General features: G+C 33.3%; 1 protein-coding gene across 3 annotated transcripts in view; it reads right to left on the reverse strand.

Annotated features, from left to right (window-relative positions):
* Csmd3 (CUB and Sushi multiple domains 3) overlaps positions 1 to 27,956 on the reverse strand; it is an 842,017-nt gene that overhangs the window by 588,991 nt on the left and 225,070 nt on the right. For all 3 annotated transcript variants that reach the window (XM_090339296.1, XM_090339294.1, XM_090339297.1), the window contains exon 5: positions 21,828 to 22,035. In XM_090339296.1, coding sequence (XP_090195422.1) covers positions 21,828 to 22,035 — 208 coding nt within the window. The remainder of the gene's footprint in view (positions 1 to 21,827; positions 22,036 to 27,956) is intronic.

The following is a 27,956-nucleotide window of genomic DNA, read 5'->3' on the forward strand; positions in this document are numbered from 1 at the left end:
TTGTGAGATTGTTAGTTTCTATAACTCCAAACCCACATTTCCATCACCACATGAGACAAATCCTATTAGTTTCGTATGTTGAGATAGCCAACAACACCTGGCAAAATAGAAAATAAAATAAACAATGTTGCTGGTACCCTCAGCCTTTATTTGAAAATGTCTATACATAATGCTTCTCTAAAAGCTACCTTTCATTTTCTTCCCTCCCCAGGCTACTCATTTTTCCTGGCCTGATGAAAACAAATGCTAGCACATGAATCACATACAACTTTCCATGCTATTTTTTCTCCTTACTGAAATTAAAAAAAAAATATTTAGCACTGCATTGTATTTTCATCAAATCTAAAAAAGGATAAAATGTTGAAATGTCTCTGAGATGGTTGTAGTATGTTAGGGGTAGCTAATTCATGCTGATGAACTTTAACTTCAGAACTGTGAATCTCTTTGTAGACATTAGTTGCTCTTTAGAAAATTTTGTAAATTTTAAATTAAATTTTATTGTCAAGGTGATATACAGAGGCATTACAGTTACATATTTAAGGTACTCAGCTCATTTACTGTTAAATATTGTTACCCCCACCTTCATTTTTCTCCCACTTGGAATACAAAAGACAAACACAGCTTCGTAAAAGGGATTTTTGCCTCTGCTACTGGGCTTTCATTGAAAAGAAGCCTGAAAGTGTAAAACTGCAAAGGAACAGAATTAGCCAAAGATTTAGCACAAGATGCAGTTCTTTTTTTTTTTTTTTTTTTTTTTGGCCAGTCCTGGGCTTGAGCACTGTCCTTGGACTTTCTGAAGGCTAGAGCTCTACCACTTGAGCCTCAGCACCATTTCCGGCTTTTTTCTATGTATGTGGTACGAGGAATCAAACCCGAGTTTTCGGGCGTGCTAGGCAAGCGCTCTACCACTAGGCCAAACTCCCGGCCCTCAAGATGCAATTCTTTTTCATTTTAATATCTTGTGCAAGTTACAGAAGGGTAGTTAACCAAGATTAAGAGTCACTATGTCTGCTTTAAATCAGAATTCTAAAATCATAGTGCACTGATGTCTCCAGACTGCTCAATCCTGTCTCTCAGTGACAGTGAACACTGCAGAGACATCTCATCTCTTATAATCAGGCAAGGAAAGGAGGTTTTCATATAGACAACAGGATGCACATCTTCCAATGGAAACATAAAGTTATAAGTTCTTTTTGACAATTAAGTGGCTATTGAAGGCTACTTAAGGTGAATTAAGTGACAGTTTTCATTTAGTAAATTAGAAAAACATATGATCCTTCAATATTTCCAATGAAGTAAGTCTTAGTGTAACTCATTTGTTTACTGATATGTAGATGAAAAATCACAGAAATGGGTTAAATACGGTCTTTACAGATTTTGACACTTGAATACTTACAAAAACTATCCCATGTGCCTTAGTTTTCTGCAAAGTGTTTTTGTATTATATGCCATCATAGTTATATAGACTATCCTAAACTAAATGGCTACTTACATCTGAATCTAAATTTATTATATGTTGCAGAATGTGTACTCATTTTATATATTTATAGTTATAGTTTCATATTATATTAGTAATTGATGCTCATGTACTTAATATATAAATTCATGTACTCTATAAATACAAAATTAATATATAACTTTTTAGATAAATATATGAACATATTAACACTGAGGAATTCATGAATACTGTATAGGCTTCTGATGATGGCATTTAATCTAAATTCTTTCCTATGGATTGTTTAAGACAGTCTTGCATGTAGCCATGGCTCGCCTGGATCCTTGTACCTTACTTTCCTAAAAAATGTGATTACAGATATGTATCACTATGCCTGTCCTTACTCTAAAATTTAAATATATTGTTCAAATTCATTTTAATCTTTTCTGTTTGAGCAAAGTATTAATCAATGCTGAATCATGTAATCTTGCAGAAATTCTTTCTCATAAACAAATGGGGCATAATTAAAATAACCAAGGAATAGTACTTTTATGCCCATTAGGGAATGTAAATTTTGTATGTCATATTGCAGTAATTCTGAAGAACTAACTTTAGAATTAGAAGAACCTTAAAGGAGTAAAAGAAATTCTACACAATCCACTAGGTGGTAATTTCTCAAATGGAATTCTATACTTACTACATCTATTAGGGTGGAAATTAGAAAAGGAAAAATGTGCTGAATATTCACTTGCAAACAATGCAGTTATAGGAATAATTTAAAGCAAATTAAACCAACACCATATATTTAAACTAAAATATGAAAACAAAAATTAAATAAATGGATAAAACACTAAATGCAGTAAATCTAGAATTAATCAGATGAAGGTTACTTATAAGGATATTTCATTATATCTAGTTATAACTATATATAATTAATGTATTTAAAGTACAGCTAAGGTGCCATCTTTTTGCCAGTCCCGGAGCTTAAACTCAGGGCCTAGGCATTGTCCCTCAGTTTCTTTTACTCAAGGCAAGCACTCTACCACTTGAGCCACAGCACTCCTTCTGTTTTTTGTGTTTTTTTTTTTTTTTTGCTTTTATGGAACTGAGGTATCAAACACAGGGCTTCATGTATGCTAGAAAAGTACTCTACCACTAACCCACATTCCCAGCCCCCAAATGCCACATTTAAAAAAAAGAAATTTTATTGTGCATTTATTAAAGATACAGCATATTAAACCATTCCTGATTTATGATCCACAAATATACAAATTGCCTTTCAGAATAGTGATAGCCTATTTGGCATTGGTAATGTGTGAGAACATAGGCATAAAAAATTAGACAATTATGGTTTTAGGAGAGTTAGAAGAGAAAAAAAATCTAAGGCCTGAAATGGGCTATAGAAAAGATGCAGACTTCCTAAAGAATGTTGAATGTATATTCATGTATCTTGAATGACCCATTACATTAGGTAAGCAGTCAGTCAGAATACTGAATTACCCATATATTGGTTTTAAAATACATTAAGAATAAATATCACATATTTAATCATCAATTACATAATTATATATGATTATTGTTTTAGTATTAGAGAAAGCAACCAATACTGATTGCCTAAAAGTGTTTCAGCTACATGAAATGCCTTCAGATGACAGAGTGACCCTATACTAATGACCATCAGTAATCACTAATTGATACTGAGGACTGAGTAGAATGAAACTTAAAACAGAATAAATCACAGCAATTTAAGATTTCTTTACAAGAAGTTTCTAAGCTTATAAATGTGTGAAGTTCTGAAGTCTATGTCATTTATCCCCTTGAAATGCACAGTGAACCTTTCTTGAATGAACTGTTAGCAGTTCAAAGCTATCTAAAACTGAAATATTTGTAGGAGGACATAAAATGTCATAGCAGGAAGAAACACTCAAAATTATGCTATTTTCAGGTACATAAAAATATGCCTTATCTACTTATTTTTAAGTTCAGCAACAAGACAGGAGAGTATTTGTATTAGTCAATTCATGGTGGATGGCTTGAATGAGTTTATATGGCTTTTTAACTTGAAGATAATGAATGACCAAAGTAATACTCCCAAGGCACTGTCCCAAAATCACCAGGGCAACCTGCTTCAGTGCCTTAAATGTGCCCTGATGATTGGAAACTTAATTGCACATCTTTGACATCTAATTAACGGCAAGGGACTGACTTGGGTACATTGAATAAAATTTCATTACTTTAATTATTGTTGGTTAGGTGTTCCATTGTCTCAAAACAAATTATTCATGTGAAATCACGTTTCTGAAGTGAAAAAAAATAGTATCTAAAATAATTTCTCTACCAAAATCACACTGCAATTAATTAAAACTTAAGGTGATTTTTTTCATTAAATCAATTTTATTTTGAAGACATACACAGTGATTCTTAATGTGAATATTCAAGATCAAACAATGAAAGGGACAATCAAAAGAATTTTTAAAAAATGAAAAAAGGAGATTAAGTCCTATTGAGGATTCTAAGGATTCTATCTATATCACCCCATAAGGCCATGAAAAGCATGGAAGGAAACTAAAACAGAAATTTCAAACTTTCACAAAGATGACTCTAGGATTCAAAGAAAGTGTGGCTGAATGAAAGCACCGAGATGGTGACAGTGGTGGTATGCTTGTTTGGATATAGAGGTTTTAGAGTGTCAAGCTCCCTAGGATTTTGGTCAAAAGCTGGTGCTCTACCACTTTAAACCACATCTCTACTTCTAGATCTGCACTGGTCAATAAGAGACAAAAATCTTTTGGATGTGTCTGCACTAGTTGGATCCAAATCTTAAGATTTGTATGTGAGCCATGGCTGCCAGATGGTGCCATTGATTTTAACTATCACAGTATTAACAAAACCAAAAGCAAAACATTGCTAATTGAAATGGAAACGGCACCTTCTACTCAACTTGTCATCACTTAAATAATGCATGTATATAGAATAATATTTATGAATGTATAAATATATGCACATATATCTATAGAAACACATATATGTATACAAATACACACATGTATATACATATATACATAGTGAGAGAGAATTTACTTTCCCTTAATTTTGTTCCTCACTCTAAAGAAGAAAAAACAAACTCAAATTGCTACCACAAAAGCAAAAAAGGTTAATCGTATTATTTTTCTAATTTGCTTCAAGGAGTGCTTTAATCCCATACTATAAACTGGGATGTTTTAAACATGGTAACACTCATGAGGCCTCTATTCTTAATGTAAATAATTTTTTCAGATGCATGCTAATATTTTGATACTATTGTCATATATGATTTGTAAATATTTTCTATCTTTTTTATTGTAGAGTTGATATACAGAGGGGTTACAATTATATAAATAAGGTAACAAATTTATTTTTCAACAGTTACCACCCCCGTGCATTTTCTCTGCTTCCTCCCCACCCACTCTCCCCAAGTCGTAAAGTTCATTTCCAGCATAGTGTCTAGAGAGTATGGCTGCTGCATGCTTCACCCTTTGCCCTGCTGTTTCTGTGAATCCACTTCCCTTTCACAAATCAGACAAACGTATGTCCAAGCAAAGGTACAGAAATCACAGGGTACAGTGATCATAAGGTATAAAACAACGGAAAATATATAACAAAGAAATAACTGTAAACAGTATATTATAAAATCCTCTTCTTTCCATCTCTTGGAGTTTACTGTGACAAATTTCATTTTACAGGGTCATATGCACCTAGTTGCAGAACTACTGTGATTCTCTCCTAAGAATATCATAGATATGTTCTAGGTATTATTTCACTTAATATAATTTTTTTCCAGGATTTTTCCTTACAAATGGGGTGATGGCATTATTTCTGATGGAAGCATAAAATTTCATTGTGTACATACACCACATTATTTGATTCATTCATCTATTGAGGGACATTTGGGTTGATTCCATATCAACCTATGGTGAGTAATGCTACGATGAACATGATTGTGCTGGTAGTTGTAATGTGGCCTTATTTGTGGTCATTTGGGTAAATGCTCAGGAGTGGGATTGCTGGGTCACAAGGGAGCTCTAACTTTAGTCTTTTGAGGAACCTCCATATTGCTTTCCAGAGTGGTTGAACAAGTTTACATTTCCACCAACAGTGTAGTAGCATTCCTTTTTGTCCACATCCTCACTAGCATCTGTTATTATTAGGTTTTTTTTTATTCTGTAGGTTACTCATTTTGTTGCTTCCTGCTTTCATCACCTCTTCCTTCCCTTTTCCTTTCCTTCATTCATTTTCATTTATTCCTCCTCCTTTCCTTCGACCCTCCATTAATTTACTTTAAAGTTTACCCTGCTTGCTACATAAATACTCTCCTACTTAAGCTCTATTCCTTGTCCCTTTAAATTTTACTTTCATATGATCTCGTCTTTGCCAGAACAATTATCTATACTTTCTAAAAGCAGATATCAAATAATTGCACCACTACACATGGTTCTTGACATGAGAATTTGGAAATTTTTAGCCTTGGCTGGTTTTGAACCTCCCAATAATTTCCTTTTAAGGAACTAGGGTTTAAAGTGTTAGGCATCATCAGCTATCATTAGCTTGATGTGCAGTAAACTTTATTTTGATGGAGTTATAAGTGATTCTTTTATACTAAGACTTAGTAATGTATCAGCACAACAGTAAAAAAAAAAAGTAGTATTGCTAAAATCCCAGTGAAGTAGTCTATCTCTGTTTGCTTGTAGTGTTTTCTGATTTCAGGTATTAAATATCTAGCACATTTTCTGTTAAATTACATAATTTAGAGGGAAGTGTCCTCTTGATGTGCATTTCCCAACACTTATTTAGGGAAAAAAAAAACTTTTCTTGTATTTTGAAGATCAGTTGCCTTCTGGGTGTGGATTTATTTTCCAAAGGCTTTACTGTGTTGCATTGATCTACATGTCTGTTTTTACAACAGTGCTATCCAGTTCTGATTACTGACTGAGGCTTTAAAATAATTTCGAGATCATCAAATTTGATGCTGTCAGCTTTGTTCATTTTGTTCAAGATTACATTAACTGTCCAAAGCCATCATTTGAATTGGTGGTTTTCGTTGTTCCATTAGAGTTTTGGCAAGCTATTTTCTTTCAATGAAAATAATTTTCTAGATTTTGATAAGGATTTCACGGAGCTTGTTGATCACTTTGAATAGTAGAGACATATAAAACTATTAACTCTTCCCATAAACATGTACAAGGTATATTTTATTTCTATTTTCATCAACTACTCATAAACACTCCACATATGTGTTGTTTTGAATATATTTATTTATTTAGATCTGGGGCTTGAACTCAGGTGCTCTCATTTGTTCTTTGTTCTACTGGCACTCTATCATTTTGCCCATACCTCCAGTCAAGTTTGTGCTGATTATCTTGGAGTTGCATTCTTGTGGAATTTTTCTAACTAAGCTAGCTCTGAACAGTGATCACTTAGAGCTCAACATCCTGAATAGTTATGATTGTAGGCATGAACTATTACCATGATTACCAAAACAAGTATTGTAATTGTTATTGGGTTGTTTTCCTTCTATTGAGTTTATTTCTGAATATTTTATAATTTTGCTAATATTATAGAAAAGATTTTAATTTCCATTTTAGATGATTTGTAACTTTTGTATATAAATACCACTACATTTTATATGTAATTTTGTACACACCAATTTTAGAAATTTTTAGCATGATTTGTTGAGTCTTAAGAGTTTTCCACATAGATGAAAGACTTCAATGCTATATTGGAAAGAATGATATCTTCACAGTCACTGCAACTTGTTTCATTTGCACGTTAATCATGTTTTCCCAAGTATTTCTTCCTTTTTTCTTCAGTCAGTAGTCACACAACTAATATTAGTCATCAAATTCTTTTCCTAGATAATTCATACCAGAATTAGGAATCACAACCAATTTCTCCATGTAGTTTATGATAAGTTTACTTGCCAATTTCCAAGACTAAAGACTATAAAGTTAAATTAAAATATTTGTGTGTGTGGGATCATGGGGCTTGAACTTGGCCTGGGTGCTGTCCCTGAGCTTTTCAGCTCAAGGCTACCACCCTGCCCTTAAGCCACAGCAGCACTCCCCATTTTCTAGTGGTTAAATGGAGCTAAGAGTCTCTGGTCCTTTTGTGCCTGGGCTGACTTTGAAACTTGAGCCACCAACTCAGCTAGATTAAAATAATTCTTCTTATCCAAGCCTGACAACTTAATTTAATTTTAACCTTTATGAAGTATACTTACAATAATCCTTGTTAATTTCATCTCTCAGGTGCTAATTTTCAAAGGTTCTGAGCTGCAATCTTTTTTTTTCTTACCAACAACAATACTTTCAATTGTACATCTGATAATGCTACACACCAGTTTATAAGCAGTCAATATTCTTATCCCCTAAAAATTAACATCAGGAAGACAGTCAAATATGGTAATGAGACTTATAAAAACTAATAATCAAGAAATCTCTGGAATTTTCTTTATGAAAAAAGCACAACATATTATCTATTCATATGAGATTTTTTGAGTTATCATGATACAACATCCATTTCATACTTAGAACATTTACATTTAACTTGTTTTTATTTCTCATTTCTGTACACATTAGTACATGAGATGATTTTCTTCATTTTAGTCACTTGTTAAAGCATCACAGAGTTAGACTATAGAGACAAATCCTTCTATAGAGAAAAAGGTAAATTTATATCTTTGTAGGGAAAAAATCAAGGTAATATTTCAGCCTGGGGGAAGGCCAGGTAATTCTTTCTCTTCAGCATAGCCTTGAGTTCCTCTTCTGAGCTTATTGCACACTGAGTATTCTGTTGTTTTTTTTCCTGATGATGTACAAAAGTAAGCTGTGGCAAATCTGACCTTCATCCTGCTTGCTGTGTCATGATTATTTAGTACCATTTCTCTGGCATGGTGGAAACAATGATCTGTACTACTGATAGTACAGAAAGCACATACTTCATAGCTTTTATAGTCCACTTGAAGACCTAGCAAAGTTATTTATTAGCAGACAAGAAGTGCTCTGCCATGGCACTTAATTTCTTAGCAGTTTCCTCTATTGGGAGTATTGACTAAGTTTACTTTCGAATATTTCCAGTTTCAACACCTTAATTTCCTATAGGCTTACTTTAACACTAAATTAACAGATACTCCTTCTGTGAAGTTTATGATAGATTCTTTGGCAAGTCTCTTTTTTGTATATTGTTCCACACAGAGCTTGATGCTTGTCTTTGGGAACCTCTTCTGAATTTACTTGTCCTAATTACCAGATCATGATCATTCCAGCAGACAAAACATTATGCCTGTTTTTGACAGTGCTTTATAGATACTAACAAAGAAAGTCTCTTTCTTTGAGGAAGTGTCATTGTTTTCCGAATGATTTCATCAAAATGTTTTAAAACACATATCATATAACATAACTTTCTTTCTATTGGACTATCATCACCTGTCTCTTGAACATGAACCAAGAGTTTATTCACACTTTTTCTCTAAGATTCTAATGCATTATTAATTCCATCTTCTTAAGCAAGTTGCCTGTAATTATAATTGTCTTTCTAAAAAGGAAAATGCAACAGCTGCACCTACTCGGCAAATGGATCCTTGGAGAATGTAATTAAGTTATTTCAATTTGGAAACTGAATATTATCAAGAGCTATGAGATGTATAACCTTAAGGCAGACCTTTCCACCAGGATTTTAATAGTATGTCATTTGCAGAAACCTAGATAACTAGAAAATTAGAATGTAAAATTTTGTGTACTCCGATCAGAAGCTTAATAAATGAGATTATGTTATATAATTTTACATGCTATAATTAGCTAGAACATTTGGTAGGCAACAGAGTCAAGGAAGTAGAAGCCATATGTGTACTGCCATTCTCACAAAATATATAGTTTTATTTGTTTTGTGGCAATGGATTTTCCCTGCAAACTAAAACAAATATTGAAGAACTATGTTTTTATGTCACAAAATTATCTGACAAGAATGAACACGTACCATCTTCAAATGGGTATATTCTGAGAAAATAAAATGTTTTTTCTAAAAATTCCATATAACCAGAATTATTATATAATTGGGAATTATTCCTCAGGAGATTAAAAAGTAAATATAGTAATTCTATGCTGCCATCAGAAAGAATGACATTGCCCCATTCATAAGGAAATGGAAAGACTTGGAAAAAATTATATTAAATGAGGTAATACAGACCGAAGGAATCATAGGCCGTACATAGGACTCTCCTAGCAGAGGATTACAATTGTTCAAAAGTTATGCACATAAGGTCATAAAAGATGAAACTAAACTAAATGAACTCCAGGATATGGAAACCAGGTCTATCTTTGTGATTGTTGCTCTTAATGTACTGTTATTTCTTTTCTCTTTTTTTTCCCCAAATTGTTAATCTCATGTGGCTACTGTATTTGAATTTGTTACCAGGTATATTGTGCACATGTTTATTTGTTTATTTGAATTAGGGAAGGGAAGGGGGGAAAACAAGATGATTGGGTGAGGGGAAAACAAGATGATTGGGTGGGAAACAGGGACAAAAACATGAGAAGGAATAGCAAGGTTCAAGAAGTAATGTTCCCATTACCTGATGAATGTAACCGTATCCCATGTATACCTTATCCTGACAATAAAATACAATAAAAAATAACTTCCTCTACTTCTAAATATCTAAGCATACTGTTAAACTGTATTTACTTTTTTATTGTTGGGGTAATGTATAAGGGGTTACATTGTATTTGTCAGGTAGAGGGAGCATTACTTCTTGCACATTGATATCCCTTCTCACGGTTTTGTCCCTCTTTCCCTCTCAATCATCTTGTTTTCCCCTTCCCTTAAAAATTTCAATAAACAAATAATTATTTATATAATATACCAGCTAACAAAGTCAGATACAGTAACCAAATAAGATTTACCAGATGGGGAAAAAAGGAAAAAAAATACCTTCACATAGTACACTAAGAATGATTACAGGGGCTGGGAGTTTGGCCTAGTAGTAGAGTGCTTGCCTAGCATGCACGAAGACCCGGGTTCAATTCCTCGGTACCACATACATAGAAAAAAGCCGGAAGTGGTGCTGAGGCTCAAGTGGTAGAGCTCTAGCCTTGAGAAAGCCCAAGGACAGTGCTCAGGCCCTGAGCCCAAGCCCAAGACTGGCAAAAAAAAAAAAAAAAAGAATGATTACAAAGATAAACCTCTTGTTTCCATATCCTAGAGTCCATTTCATTTAGGCTCATCCTATATGACCATATGTACATAACTTTTGAACTACTGTGATTCTCTGCAGCAGAAGTTATTTCTGGCAAAACTAAAGCTGATATAATATACTACATCCAATGCCTATTCAGGACATCATTTATAATCACACAGGCTGTGAAATGTCTGATAAGGAGTGTTATATATGTGAACTATGATGTGAACAGAATTTCTTAGAATTGTACCTTGTTTGTGCCACCCGCATAGCTATTTTTAGTCACTCTGAGGTATACTAAATACTCTTTATTTCTTTAATCTATGTGCCTCATAATTCTTATTAAGACAAGTTCTAGAGAGGATGGAAAACTAAACTTCTTGTAGTACCAACCCTGATGAACATATATCAGCATGCATGTGACTTAGATCAACTCATGGGCAAATTAATTTTGTATATTTGTCTGAAACATGATCAGTGCTCTAAAAGCCTCCTAGTAAAAATGAGGAGGTAATCTCACAAAATTTCAGTCTACCTTTTATAAAATACATGAGCATAAAACTTAACTTTTTCATGACTACTTCAACGTTAGTCATTTTGCTTTTATATAAATTTGAGGAGTTAAATAGCTTCACTTGTAGTTAATTTTTGAACACCATGTTAGCTTTTAATGAAGGTGGAAATCTTCATTATATAGTCCATTTTTCCCTCTGTGGAGAAAACTAATTTGAAAATATCATGAGTTAGCTAAAAGCACTGCTTCATTTTCTGATCCTATTCACAGAGTAACAGCTAAATGGAATTCTCCTAAAATCCCCATCTACATGTAAATGCTTCAGTGAGGAGCTCTCTCAGTTCACCTGCAAAACCTGACCAAAATCGAGCCAAGACTCTTAAATCAGATTACGTTATCTGGAGTTTCCATAAATTGTATCTCACGATTTCTGAAACACCCAGGATTTCTTCAGTAATAACTTGTGAAACAAATATTTTGTTTCATAAGAAAAAATAACTCAAAGGAAAATTCTGCTTTGGACTAACATCATTAGTATTATATCTTAGGAATCCTGAATTAGATAAACTAAATTTGAATATCATTTTCGCCATTTAGTTTGGTTACATCTTTATTATTTTTCAGTTCCTAAACTTCCCCTCAAAACCTAGTAAAATAATCATCTCTTTCCATCTCAAAGTCCTTTATTATGATTACGTTCAGATGTATTTATCTGTGTACATATGCCTCTATGTATCTCAAATTATACCTAGATCATGATGTTACATGATTTTTATTGTGTTTAATAGAAGGGTTACATTATGTTCACCAGATAAAAGGTGCATAACTTCACAAACATTGATACTCTTTCTCATGACAGGGTCCCCATTTCCCTGCCTCTCTCCCCCCAACTTATTTGATTTCCCCCCTTCCCTATCCAATTTCAAATAATCAATTAAGCACATATAAAATACATCAGATAACAAGGTGAAATATTGTAACAATATGAGATAACCAAGGGATGGCAAAACAGATGAGAGATAACATAGTACATTAAGAACAACAGTCATTCATTATATGGCTTTTGTTTCCTTATCCTGGAGGTCCTTACATTTAGTGTCATACTATTTGGCCTAATGTCTCTAAATTTTGTTCTATTGTAAATCTCTGCTAGGAGAGCCCAAGGTTTCTACTGATTATGACAAATGAGGGAGACTATTGGGCCTATGTTCCTTTGAGTCTGCATACTTCACTTAATAAGATTTTTTTCTAAGTCTTTCCATTTCCTTACAAATGGGGTGATGTCGTTCTTTCTGACTGCAGCATTCCATTGTGTATAAGTACCACATCTTGTTGATCCACTCATCAACTGAGGGACATCTGGGTTGGATCCATATCTTTGCTATGGTAAATAGTGCTGCCACGAACATCACTGTGCTAGTGGATTTAGTATGCCTTTGTTTCTGGACAATTGGATAAATGCCAAGTAGTAGAATTGCTGGGTTATAGGGGAGTTCTAAATTCAGGGTCTTCTTCTTCCATTCTTTCATGTGTTGAAGAAACAGAGGGTAACTGTTCCCATTTTATATTTACAATTTCATCACAAGCAAATTTATTGCTAAACGTAATTGCTGACAACAGTGAAATAAGAACTGCCATAATTTTCACTGGCATCATTTTCTAGTTGTCAATGCTTCTTTGGTACAGTTAATTGGAGATAAGAGTCTCATAGACTTTAGATCCCCGGGCTAGCTTTGAACTACAATCCTCAGATCTCAGCCACCTGATTAGCACCTAGCTAAGATAAATTTTTTATACACTTAGCCAAATATAAGTACATGGGCAAGACGTAGATAAGAACAGTTACTTACTTATCTGCTAATTAGTCTTGTTTTTTAAGATGCTTTCTGATGCATGAACTTTTGCAAGTTCACAAGTTATTTTGCAAACAAGCTACTGTTAATCTTCTTCTTGGGGTGAAGTCCAACAAATGAACCCTCACTGGCTTCAATCTGACTGAGTCACAGATAAATCAATCATATTTTTGATGGCCTATTAAGATTTTATTTTCTACATAGCTATTTCCATTGTAACAATCAAGTAGCCAAGGGGGAAATTATATCTTTGCTCATGAAGTTTACAGAGATTTGCCTAGGTGTAGCTTGTGATTATGCAAAGCACAATTTAAGATACAGATCATACAAATGCATAGCCTTTATTTCCATTTAAGGAAGAAAGAAGCACCAAAATCCATTATAATTTTATTTTAGTATCAATTATGTTCTTTTAGATCATTATTTGAATATTATTGAGCAATGAAATCAAAAGAAAGGAGTAAAATTAAATTTCACTCCTCTGTTGCTAAAATTGGAAAATTCAGATTCCATTTCATTCATGTTCACATGGCTAACCTGAATAACATCATATTTTTATTATACACGGTTATATTTCAACTCCTTGCACAATATTGCTTATTTATAGAGGGGTTTATCTTATAATTCCTTCTACATGTGGTCTGAATAGGGAAAAATTGCTCAAAATTATGGAGGGTTGCTTTAACAAAGTGAGGTCTTTAAACAAAAGCAAGTTTTTGCTCCTAATTTTGGGATTCATGCATCCAAAACCAGAGTTTTATCATTGGCAAATTCAGTGGCTGATTCCTATTTGCTTTTCTCTAGTTTCTGGCATACCAGTTGCTTTTTCCTAAATTGAAAGCATCATGTCAATTTGCAAGGTCTCTCCTCTTTGCTTTTCCATACTGAAGCAGGACCAAAGCCAAAAAGAGAGAAGCAAAACATTCCATATTTTGTAATCATTATGACTCTTGAGTCCACATAATTCTATTTCAGAGTGATATGGGACCCAATTGAATGCCTGTGGGTCAATGGATTTTTAAAAAATCCCAAGATGTTTAAGAAAAATATAAAAATCGTTAGAGGAGGGTAGCATTGTGGAAGAGAGAAGTGAATTATAGACAGTGTTTCCTTGCAAAATTAGATTTTAAACTTTAACTTTTTTGCTCCAGTTTACATAACAATAATTCTATAGGAATTGACTGATTATCTTTGAATATATGAAATACAAGCAACTTCAAAGTAAATCCTTTATCTATATAAGCTCAAGGAATATACAAGAATCTTTAAGAAGTAGACTTGGACATAATTTAGGAACATGAAAATTACTATACTGAAAGCAAAAGTAATTTTTAAATGAATAATTAAATAAAGTGAGATTTAAATTAATGAAGAAAATAGATATTTCAGAAAACTGTCCTAAAATGAATAAATTTAACATGTGTCTAAGTTTATTTTTTTCATTTAAAAACTAAGATTTTGTGCATCTGGTGTTCAAAGTAATCTATAATATTTCTAAAATTTTCATTTTTGTATTTTACATAAGATTTGTGACTATCATCCACTGTTTATTAAAGCTTCCAAGAATTAATGACTTATATTACATATAACATTTACAGATAACAAATCCATGCATTTACAAGATATAAATTCCACTGTAAGTCCCTTTTTTCCCTCTGCATTCTGTGATCTGTCAAAGCTTTCAGTCTCATTATTCATTGTCATAATATTTTCTGATCCAAGAAAGCCTTTGTCATTCTCATTGTATCTACATCCAAAGTACCAACCCATGTGATAGAAATAATCCACACATTCATAAATTGTCATTATACTAAATCTCTAATCGGTAGTACAACGCTCTGCAATCCAACTCTCCTCTCATTTCTCTCTCTCCTTGCTCTCTTCAGAGCGTATTACAGGAAAATCTAACTCTTCTATGATAACATATCCTAAAATCACTGTCCTTTACTTGAAGGCCCTGTCTGTGTATTTTCAATCAGGGAGAAAGTTGAAACTCATAAAAAGAAAATTGTGCAATTTGTGTCACTGCAGATATAAATCTACATGCAATAAACATTTTTATAAACAGTCATAAAATAAATTGTAAATACTAAAAGTAAAAAGTAGGCCACAAAGCTCTGTGAACAATTGAATAAATTTAATCATTAGATTAATCATGTTTTGAAAATTCTTCTAGGTAAAATGAGACTGTACTCTGCAGTGCTCTCAAAACAATTTCTGATTAAATGTTTGACCAGTATCACATTTATTTTTAATAAAATCATGAAATAATATTTTAAAGTAGCAAAAATATTTATAAAGGAATGAACTATTTAATAAAATAAAAAGCTTCAAAAAGTGAACAATACCAGGCACAATGAAATTAAAATAGAAATAGTGTCCTCTTTGAACTACAGCCCCATCCTCCATTACTTAATTATATAACAAAGTTTTCCTAAATTACATAAAAATTGTGAAAGTGTTGGAATTTCTGATTATGATAAAAATAAATGAAGAGTCTTAGCAAGAAGAGTAAATGACATTTAGAGGGCCAGAATCATAATGGCTCTGGCAATATTCATTAGAGTTCTTTATTAAAATAAAGAGGAGTGAGTGAGGAAAGCAGGAGATTGGGCCCTCATCCTAGATCATGATGATATACAAGGAGATCTTTTATTCAAAGGATCTAAATAAGTTCATATTGGAGCACTGGATTATTTAGAATTTACAATGTTTAGTGTATCATTACAAAAGATTCTATATCAGATTGAAAGGATACACTAAGATGTACATCTTTTACTATAAATTTAAAAAGTAAAAGTGTATCTACTACATGATCCCCTTTGGTAACACCCCTGGCGTAGCAGGGGTGCTAGGGGTGGTGACAGTCCTGGAGCTTGAACTCAGGATCTGGGTACTGTCTTTGGGCTTTCTCAGTAACAGCACCAATTCCAGCTTTTTCTGTGTATATAGTATCAAAGAATAGAACCCAGAGCTTCATGCATGTTAGGCAAGCACTTTACCACTAGGCTGTGCTACTGGCCTAATCTCTTCTTTAGGCACCTTTCTTGCAAAATTCCTAGAGCAATTTGTTTGGGGGAATTGTATATAACATGTCCCATTCAGTTTGTTCTCAAACCCACTCCAATCAAACTGTTACCTGCAAAACTACTTTCAGTCACTATGATTTACTGTCATTTGACACAAGAGATCAATTCTGTGATATTTTATGTGGCTTCCCAGTAGGTGTAGTCTATTTTGCATCCCTTCCTCATTTGCTCTTCTTTATCTCCTTCACTGGTCTACACCAATTTTGTTGAGATTTTAGGTTTGAACTTCCCTCGGTCTCAAATTTCCCACTCTAATTTGGCAATATATCCACCTTGTAGAAGTAAACTACTTATAAACCTTTTCATTCTGATGTCCAGTCTGTACTTTCATTGTGAAATGAAACCTGCGTCTTCAATCCTCTTAAATTTTCAGCTGATGCCTATTTGACATCTTAAACTGATCATATACTGAATGAAGTTACCAACCATGCCTCCAGAACTATCTATTGACTGTTTTCTTTTTATTATGATATTGTCTAGTAGATATCCCAATCTGAATATTTAGAATGACTATCAATGCAGTAATAAGCTCAATAACATTTGGAAGCAACTATCAAGAAAATATAACCTAGTGATGAACTCAACTCTTCTAAACAAGGCAGGATCATGTTACTTTCCATCTCTTTGTCCCTGGAAACACACAGATGCAAATACTGGCATGCAATATTTGAATTAAGAGAATTCTTGAAGCTCTATGTAAGGGAACCATGATCCTGACTCAGCTTATACCTAAAATCCTGGTTACTCAGGAGGATGAGATGTGAAAATCACAGTTCGAGGCAAGTTTGGACAGAAAAGTCCTCATATGACTGTTATCTCCAATAAACCACTCAAAAAATTCAAACATGGTACTTTTGATGGTACTATCCTTGAGCATAGGGATAGCCCCTATGGCCTGAGTTCAAGCCCCAGGATGGACCAAAAAAAAAAAAAAAAAAAAAAAAGGAAAAGAAATAAAGAAACTATGTTTTAGATGGACAGAGGACAGTCAGTAAGACTGAGACAGACTCAAAGCTAAACACACCTGTACGCTCTTCATTTTATTTTCTTGAACAATAATCAGATCATCAATGTTTCACTCAACAATAACCAAATCATCAAATCCCATGGAGGCTTGCCGTCCATTATTGATCAGAGTCCCGCTGTTGGAGCCTGCAGTGTGCTGCTGATTATGCACTAATTCTCAAAAATCCAATGATTTAGCTAATTTAGTTTGTAAGTGAGTCATGAGCTCTCAAAACACAGTTCAATGGTTGGGTTGATTTAGTCTGTATGGCCAATGACAAACAGCAGCTTCACTAAGCCTTACCTCCCTTTTTAAACTTCAGAGACAAAACTTTATTGTAGCCAGTGTCAAGTTCATAACCTGAATGAGAGATCTTAAGCCAAAGAAACTATTTGTCATTTTAATTAAAAAAAAAAACCTTGGAAGTTCACAATTTTTCCTTGATTTCCCTTATTGTAAATATTTGAAAAAATGAATACATACAAGGAAACACTTAAAACAAAATATATAATTTTCTTGACAGTATCTTTAAAAGGTATGAGAATGGTAAATAAATTAAAGAAGATTGAGATGAAAGCTTTGTTCTCACATAATTTTATTATTTAATTATTCAACAAATTCAAATTTAAAGGAGTACATTTATGTTTTTAAATGATTATATAAAATATTATTGATATACTGATCCTATTTTTGTACTTTTGAATTTATGAAGATGTGATATTGCATGGGTAATTTTATCATGTGAACTTATTGCTGATTTATCATATAACAAAATTGTTGACAAGCCCACCTAGATATTCACTATAAGATTAACTTGAAAAGCCAATGAAAGAATGTATTTCTCAATTACTATTTGCTTCAGAGCAGGAGGGACATAATATAGAGCAGAAAGAGAAATTTATGGTTTTACTGCTATTAGGCAATCTATATTGTCTTAGTAAATCCTATTGATATAAAGCCCACAACTCATTTCTATGATCCTCAATTTATTAATAAGTTATAAGAAACTGATTTTACTGAAAAATCAGAATATTATTCACAGGGTGAAAATATTGGAAGTAGAATGGGAGATACATGATAGTAGCTATATTAATTTTTTGTTTTGTATATTTGAACAGATGATTACTTGTTGTCTGGTCAACTGTGTTTGAGTTTATTCCATTTTTTTAAAATTTTCACATCTACCTCCTCTTATTTTTTGAAGCAATCTACAACAGTATGCCATTTTTTTTTCTTCTCTTCACCTTTCTTTTCAGTGCCAGGGGTCAAACTCAAAGCCTCACATTTGTAGTTACTGGCTTGATTGGTGTTTTACCACTTAAATATGCTTCTATCTTTTTATTTTGGAGTTTGTTTTGGACCTGGAGTTTTGTGAACAATTGTTCCCAGGTTGGCATTCAATTCTGAGTCTCAAGATCTCAGCCTTATGGGTGGCTAGGATTACAGTTATAAGCCACCAATAACTAGCTCAACTTTTTCTTACATTTGTGTAGTACATTAGTCTTCCAATTTCCTCCTACCTTTATACATTTTTAAATCAAATAATATGTCTTGGTATTACAAGCACTTGAAATTAAGATACATTATTACCTACACCTTGTCCATTGTGTATTCATCTAGCAAAACGTATTTTTCCTAATTATTCAGCTATGAACCATATCAGCTAAACATCGGTATTCTGCTTCTTGAGATTTATGTACCACTTTCAGCTTCGAAATCTTTTTTTCAATATATTTTATTGTAATTAATAGAAGGGTACATTATATTCAACAGATAGAAGGTGCATTACTTCACATGGTACCCTTTCTCATGTCTTGGTCCCCATTTCCCTTCCCCTACACTGTCCCCTCATCTTGTTTTCCCCTCTTCCCTATCTGATTTTAAATAACCAAATACACATATATACAATATATCAGATAACAAGGTGAAATACTGTAATAATATGAGATAACCAAGGGAAGGCAAAAGAGATGAGAGAAAACATAGTACATTAAGGACAACAATCACTCATTATATGGCTTTTGTTTCTATATCCTGGAGGTCCTTTCATTTATCATCATGCTATATAGCCTTATGTATCTAGGTTTTCTTCTATTGTAAATCTCTGCTAGGAGAGCTCAAGGTTTCTACTGATTATGACAAATGAGGAAACCATTGAGCCTATGTTCCGTTGAGTCTGGTTTACTTCACTTAATATGATTTTTTTCTAAGTCTTTCCATTTCCTTACAAATAGGGCAATCCTGTTCTTTCTGACAGCAGCATGGAATTCCATTGTGTATAAATACCACATCTTGTTGATCTGAGGGAAATCTGGGTTGGTTCCATATCTTTGCTGTGGTAAATAACGCTGCAATGAACATCCTTGTGCTAGTAGATTTAGTATGTCTTTGTTTCTGGATGATTGGGTAAATGGCAAGTAGTGGAATTGCTGGGTCATAGGGGAGCTGTATGTTTAGTCTTTTGAGGAACTGCCATACTGCTTTCCATAGAGGTTGAAGAAGTTTGCACTCCCGCCAACAATGTAGTAGTGATCCCTCCTGGCCACATCCCTTCCAGCATCTGTTGTTACTAGATTTCTTAATCCTGGACATTCTAACTGGCTTAAGGTGGAATCTTAGAATTGTTTTGATTTTCAGCTTCTAAATCTTATAGTCTTACCTTACATATAGCTTTAGCACATTCAAAAAGTTCTCAAGATGTGTAGACTCCTACTATAAATTTAACTTTTCTGCATTGTTCGACTAAATGAAAGTCATTATTTTCTTCACTAAATTTTAACTAAGGACAACAAGGTTTAACACTTCCCTTTTGTCCTTAATTTATTACAAAATCCTTTTTACTACAGTACAGAAGTGCAGAAATTAATAGACTAATCCAAACTACCATAATATTTTCCTAGAGCACAGTCACCCTGTAAGTGAGCACCCTTTTGTTAATATACCTTCACTTCAAAATTTTTGAAAATTTAAAGCTTTATAGGTAATTGTTTGGGATGAAAACCCCAGTTCTTAGATAAATGCTTTCTAAGAAAGCATTTACCTGCTTCTTCACAAAAGATGAAATTTTTTCTTAGACTCCCAAACTGATAACTTGATCAATATTTGTAGATCCAAAATGTTCTATAAATATAGGTAATGGTTTTATTTATTTTTGTGATAGAAGTGGGGTTTGAAAGTATGACCTACATGATATACCTGAGATTTTCAATCAAGGCATGGCATCCTACCACTAGAATCATAGCTCTTCTTGGCTTTTTTGGTGATTATTGGAAATAAGTGTCTTGAGGATGTAACTGCCCAGGCTGCCTTCAAATATATTGCTGGAATATGGTATAAGACATTCTATTATTTTCCAGTGATCATGGTCCGTATGTCAGTGACAGAATCAGTTTTACATTTTCACACATTTTTCATATCTGGATTCAGTGGTGTTAAGACTAATTGTATATTAACTTTGAGACTGTAACCTTAAACACAGCTGATTCAGTAGAGAAGTATATAGCTTTATTTCCCTTTACTCCCTGCTTCCAGACTAGAATGCAGATGAAATAATGATCAATATGAGATTATATTGAAAGTGGAAGCCACATATGACTTTATTGGGAAATATACCATCTTAGGTTTCAATGAGGGCATGAAGAGTACATGCAACAGCTAAGATGCTTAGAATTTACGGATGTCCTAGATGTACCAAAGGAAAGAAAGTTTACTTTTCTTAAGATTCTGTAGTTGGATTTCTAATGGCTGCTCTAAATTAATATATATATTCACCAATAATATGTCTTAGCACCATATACTTAGTTTAATATTCACAAGTTACCGAACAGTATTTCAAGAAATTGTGCTCCAATTATAGTCATTTAGCTGTACCTATATCTCAATTATTTTCCTTGAAGACTATTTACAAGAACAATGAATCTATTATGAGTTTTGTTTATATATACACATGATAGTTTTATACTGGAACAAAGAGAAGCATTCTCTAAAAATAGTATTCTGAAATCATTTTACGCTCCTTAAAACAGAGAAATAGTACATTTTACCCAAACGATTATATATAATTTCCACTTTCAGGTGATAGAATTTCTAACTTAATATCAGCATAAACAAGACAAATTATTTCTAAGAGTATTCACTTAATTTAAAAGGAGCCATTAAATATGGACTAACATGCTGAGAAATAACAACTGCTCATTGTGACAGGATCACCTGTTTCCTTAGATTTATGGGGAAAAAAAATCATTGACTTTTTTTCCATTGGTTGATTGACACTGTTAGATGCATAGAAAACTCCATACTGTAAAAGTTCACTCTGTGATTTTAGTACCCCATTTTCAAAAACATCCCTCAACTCTGGCTGGGTGCAGTGGCTCATGCCTGTAATCCTAGCTACTCAGGAGACTGAGATCTGAGGACCAGAGTGCAAAGCCAGCCTGGGCAATACAAAGCCTAGAGAGCCTTTAGCAGAAGAGCTCAGGGACAAAGCTCAGGCCCAGGCGTAGGGCGGGGGCCTTGAGCTGAAGAGCTCTGGCACAGCGCCCACACTAGAGTTCAAGCCTCATGACCTCCCCGCCCCAGGAAAAAAAAAAAAAACCCTCAACTCTAACAGTAGTTCTTTCTTAACTTTCCCTTAACTATATGATTGTTTGACTATCCAAACATTTTTCCAGTTTGCCTCAGATAATGGTATCAATGCTAGCTTAATAGAGACTTTCTACTTACCATATGGTGGGAGGCTCAGAACCTTCAATCTCTAAGTAATCATATTTTTCTTCCATTTGGAAATCAGTAAATATGAGTGAAATTGTGTCCCCAGGCTCTGCCACAATGGTCCAGGTGCAATCTGCATTGTTGTGGTACTCATTGGGAAAGTTAGGGCTAGATATGATGCCACTGGACCCTCTCAATGTCCCTCCACAGGCATCTTCAGCTACAAGAGAAAATAAGAAAAGGTAAATTGTAAGCTATTAAGGTAAATGCAATTTACCTTACGTCAACTCACATTGATGGATGAACAGCCTCAATATTATCATATCAAAAGCCTGTTGGACAAAATAAAATAAGACTATGAAGATATTTGTAATTATATATGTAAATAGAAACCATATTTATACAACTAAAATGGTTGTGTAGTCATATACGGCAGTAATATTAAGATTTTTTTACATATTTATGTCACAGAGTGACTAAAACTAAGAAATATGTTTCTAAAGGGGTGATAAGAAATTGTCAGTGACTTTATGCTTGATTATTTTATTTTTATTTTTTAATATAGGAGTATACATAAAATGATATGACTTGAGAGAACATAATATAGTTCACTGGTAGTATCTTCCAAAAGCTAGTGGAGGAAAATCGAATCAATGTATATCATCTGACCAAGATATTTTTTATATATTTTTATTGTAATTAATAAAAGGGTTACATGATATTTGCCAGATAGAAGGTGCATTAATTCACATACATTGATACCCTTTCACATGTCTTGGTACCCATTACCCTCCCCCACCCACCACTCACTCCCGGTATTGGTTTTCCCCCCTTCCCTATCAAGTTTCAGATAACCAAATACAAATAAATTCAATATGTCAGATAACAAAGTGAGATACTGTAACAATATGAGATACCCAAGCTGACCAAGATATTTTAACTAAAAAGAAATGATATGAATTAATTTTTCTGTATGAAAATTAAACAATAAATTTAAATAATTTTATTTATGATATAAAATAAAAAATATACATTTGTATAACCAAAGCATCATGTTGTATATATGCATACACAATGTTTGAAACACCAACTTTTCAACTTCTTTTATATTTAGATCTATGGTTCCAAATAAGGAAAGTTGGCTATCTGAATAGTTTCAGCAGCCTCTGGGTTTACAATAAAATTATCAGAAAAGATACTGCCTCCTAAAGGAATTGAAGCTTTAACATTTGCCTTATTATAGCATTGTTTAGTACAATCAAGCTAATAGGACACAAGTTTACCTGTGCAATAAACTGTATCATGATTTATGTGGTTGCTTTGACCCACTCAGGGAATTTCTTCAATTTAAACTCATTTGAGGAAATCCCTGCTGTCATAATGACCAATTATTTGATGTGATGGATAACTTTAGAGGCAGAATAAATTGAAAAGAACAACACATTTCTGCTTAACTCATGACAGCAAGCAAATATACAATGTTTTGTCACTGGGGAGAATTTTATTACTATATCACACAAATAAAATTGTGTTGGTACTTTCTACCACATTCTTTATTCATTTAGCTTCATAATCTTTAAATTAAAACACACACATGTATTCTTCTTAAAAGATGTTTAAATTTCATCATGTACTATTATAAAAATGATGTGTATTTTTACTATATATTTTACTATATGCTCCTCTCTAAGCTTATGTTTGTTGGATAATTAAAATGCATTATTTGTCCTGTCTAGACCTCATGGTGTATTATTGACATTGTGTTTCTCCTCACAATGTGCTCAATATTTTAGTTTCCCATAAAGTTGTCATGCCTCTTACAACCTCCAACTACAAATCATTTCTATGCTTTAACTTCTGAGTAGCAACTTCAAGGTTACATAAAATATTGGAATAATAATTGTCACAGTTAACTACTTCTAAGGTAACTGATCCACAGCTGTTTAATGCAGTTCTGTTACTGTGGACTTTCCTGCTCATGCATACACATAATGTTTCATACTCAGATGAAATAAATAGTTCCGCAGGTTCAGAAATAATAACTCACTGCTTGTTACCACAAAAACTGGTAAGCATATCATGTAACAGATATGCTAGCTTTTTTGTTTAGTTTTTTTCACCAGGTGTGCACACAACAAACTATTAGTTGATGAGATGAATCCCAAGAAATTATAATTTCATTTTTGTGACCAGAGGGGAATATAAATAAGCATATTAACATGACTCATATTAATAGACTCTATAATGTTATAGGATTGTTAAAAAAAATAGTCAAGCCTTGTTCCAGTGGCTCACATCTGTCATGCTAGCTATTCAAGAGGCTAAGATCTGAGGACTGTAGTTCAAAGCCAGCTTTGGAAAAAGATCCCTATGAGACAATAATTTCCAATCAACCATTCAAAAATGAAGTGGTACTGTGGCTCAAGTGGTAGAGAGCTAGCCTTTAAAAAAAAAAAAACTCAAGGACAGCTCTCAGGTCCTGAGTTCAAGCTCCACAACTGACGAAAATAGTAAAAATATAAGTAAATAAGAAAATAAATAATGTCATTGGCTGTCTAATTTCAAGATCAGATATATGACCCTATGTAGAATATTATTAATAGCTGGCTTACATAAAGACGTGTTGATGTGACCGATTTCATGTATTGGAAAGTTCAGAGACAAACAAGACTCCTTGAATGATGCCTATTGGGTAGAAGATTGTATTGAAATAAAATGAGTAAAATGAGTAAATGTTTAGAAATTAGTAGCTGTCAGGAAGTACATACTCAGAAAAGCCTTCTTGCCCCAAAGAAAGAAGGTAGACTCAATAAAAAAAATCTGCCTCTAAAATTAAACCAGTCTCAAGAAGTGCATGTATCTTAATTACTCAAAGAAAATAGTGCAACTTAACAGGATATCTGGACAAAATGTACACACTACAGTACTTGATCACTGAGGAATGGGAAGAGTGACCCTTCACACTTGGGATAAATTGCACATGGTAACTGAGAAGGGTATGGATTCTGCTAAACAATTGTTCTTTCAAGAATACCATTAAACATCTACTTTTGCTACAGTTGTCTCTGAGCATCATTTGTGCTTGGATGGATGGATGAGTATGACTCTTATAGCACCAGAGTTGTATGTTTGTTCCTGATTAAATGTCATTTTGCAGAGTATGGTCATATTGTAAAGTATTATATTGTACACACATATATATAGTGCCCATTTAAAAATGAAAACGCCTAAATTGAATAAAAATAGTGCATGTAGTAGTATGTCCGCCTCTCAGTATTCAAAAAGAAAAAAACATTCTAATTAAGCTTTACTTTTTCTAGTACAGGATTGTGGGAGAAGAGGTTCAACTGAGGCAAAGGAATGAGTTCTTTTTCTCAGCTTTCCCTGCCCAAATATTTTCTCCTTCTCAAAGAGCTACAATGTTCCTAAAGTTGCAAGTAGAAAGGTGCAAGAGGATGTGAATCCTCTTCTTTACTTGAACTGATTTGGTCATGGTGATCATAGGCTTTATTAGATTGTTGAAGATAGCCCAGGGACTTTACGTTAGACACACATGTACTCCCATCACTTCTGCTGCAGATAAATGTGTCTCTGGTGGGCTGACTACATTCTTTTCTGAGTAGAAGATAGAGCATTCCATTCCTTCTTCTTCCTTTCCTATGTAGAATCTAAATCAATGTCAATCAAATACTCCCTCAAAACTCTGCATTTGTTTAAATGAAAGTGTTAAAGTATGTTCATATATTTATCATCTATAGAATACAATTTTGTCAAAATACTGCAGAATCTGAAGTATACTTTTAAATGCTTCAGTCATGCATTTAATATCTGGCTTACTCCATGTGAAGCTTACAGTTTTCTTAGTTTCACATCAAAAACAAAATATAGTTGAAATAGAATAGAGATTAACTTACAAAATAGCCTGATTTAAGAAAATGAAATGGTTTCAACCTAAAATTTGACTGACTGAAACTTGAAAACAAGGATGAGGATTCAGTTCCTCAAAAACTGAAAACAAAGTTCTTGACAATTTTTGCATTTTGTTGGATGTCTAGTTTTTCTGTGTTGTCTTTATTATGACAGAGCTAATAAAGTATATAATATGTAAACTCATCTGTAGAATACACTGGTTTGGCCCTAACTAAACACTATAGCCTTTATAGTGTCAATTGTCCTTTAGTAAATATGTTTACAAAATGATTACTATGTTCTTAGATTATGAACTCCTATAGTAGTTATATGAATTGGTAAAAAATTAGGCACGCAGGGAATTTTGACATATACTACTTGTAGACAACAGGATAATTCTCCTAAGCCAAAACCTGTCTGGAAATAAATGAATATAGCACCAAAAAGGAATTTGAGAATAAGAAGAATCAAATAATGATAAGAAAAAGAAAGGAGACCCATCAATCAGAAAACTGTCTTCAATGACTCTGAATCTGTTGAACCCTGATGCTAAGATCTCCACCTGGGAAGATGACACAAAGTAGCTAAAATGGGTTAACGTGGCATATTTATACCATAAATTCATCCTCTTTCATATTTACTTTCTAATAAGCATTACTTTTACATCACTCTATCTGCCTAACTATTCTCTTGCCAGATGCAAGAACCATGGGTCAATTTGGTTGCTCTAATTTTCTGGCAACCATTTGGTACATTGGAAAGTAAGTTAGGAATTAGGTATTTATATTTCTGAGATTCAAAACTTGGTACCCTGCTTAAATTTAAATGTCATTAGCTCCTTTTAATGGTTTATCATTATAATATGAAACTTGAATCTAATATATTTTAAGTATTTAAATTTGTATAAATGATCAATAGTGCTATTTAATCTCATTTACTCAGCAGGATAAAAGGTAATCAAGTTATTTATATTTTAATGCAAAGATTACAAAAATGTCCAAACCATTTCTGAAAATTAGAATGACATTTTATTCGCTTTTAATTTCCAACCCATTCATTTAGGTTCAGAAAAATAAGTGAACGTGTCTGGGTTTGGATATGAGACTCCATATTTCATGCAAGATAATAGAAATTGGATGTGCTCCAAAGCATAGCTGTAAAAAAAAAATGAACACAGTTCAAAAAATCACCTAGAACAGTTTTCTGTAACACATCTTTTCAGACACTGATCTCATACTGTTTGAGATCAGTATCTTTCTTACTATCAGCTTCTTCTGAAATAGCTTAGAGTTGGGGGTTTTGTGTAGAAAATAGGTTTGTTTGTCATCAAAGAGGAATGAGCTGCAAATTGTGAGAGAGCCATACACATGGTCAACTCCAGATCCTGTGTGTTCAATCCTATCTCAGATTTGCCTTGGGATATATTTCTGCAAAGTCCCTTGCTAAATCACATACTTCCATCAGCACTGAAGTGAATCTGACATCTATGTGGGGCTTCTGGTTTCTATGACAGGCATCATGGTTGTGTGTCTCTTAATTAGGCAATCTACATAAAATTACATTACTATTAACTACATGGAACAGTTCACTTTCCTGTAACTGTTCGTAGTTATACTTAATAATTTGAAACTATAAATTTTGCTTTTAAAAAGACACTTCCTCCTAGACTATACTTCCTCCTAAACTGTATATGGAATGAGCTCAGATTCTAGATTGCCAGTTTTGCTTTATGTGTGTCAACATACTAAGGCAGGATAGATAGGAGACTGGAAAATTAATTTTTTGTCTCTCCGCTGTACTGGAGCTTGAACTCCGGACCTCATTCATCCATTGGTTTCTTTATTCTCAAGGCCAGCATTCTATCACTTGAGTAACAGTTCCAATTCCTACTTTTATTTTTTTGCAGATTAATTGGTGGAGATAAAGAGTCTTACAGAGGTTTTTGCAGGTTGACTTTGAATGACTATATTCAGATTTCAGATTCCTGAGTAGCTAGGATTACAGGCACAAGCCACCAGAACCCAGATATTTAGGATGTAGATTCCAGAGAGGCAGGGATTGAGTTTCTTTTTGTTGTATTATGTCTCTGTTATTTTAAAACACTTTTATATAGCAGAGTCCATAGGAAATGTATGAGCAAATTGATATGAATGAATAAACACATACATAATTTAAATTGTCAATTGCATGTTTTCTGAACTATAAAATAAAGAGAATGTAAACAGCATATCA

This window comes from Megascapheus bottae, chromosome 9 (assembly GCF_031878675.1).
Source record: "Megascapheus bottae isolate mThoBot1 chromosome 9, mThoBot2.hap1, whole genome shotgun sequence".
Taxonomy (NCBI): Eukaryota; Metazoa; Chordata; class Mammalia; order Rodentia; family Geomyidae; genus Megascapheus; species Megascapheus bottae.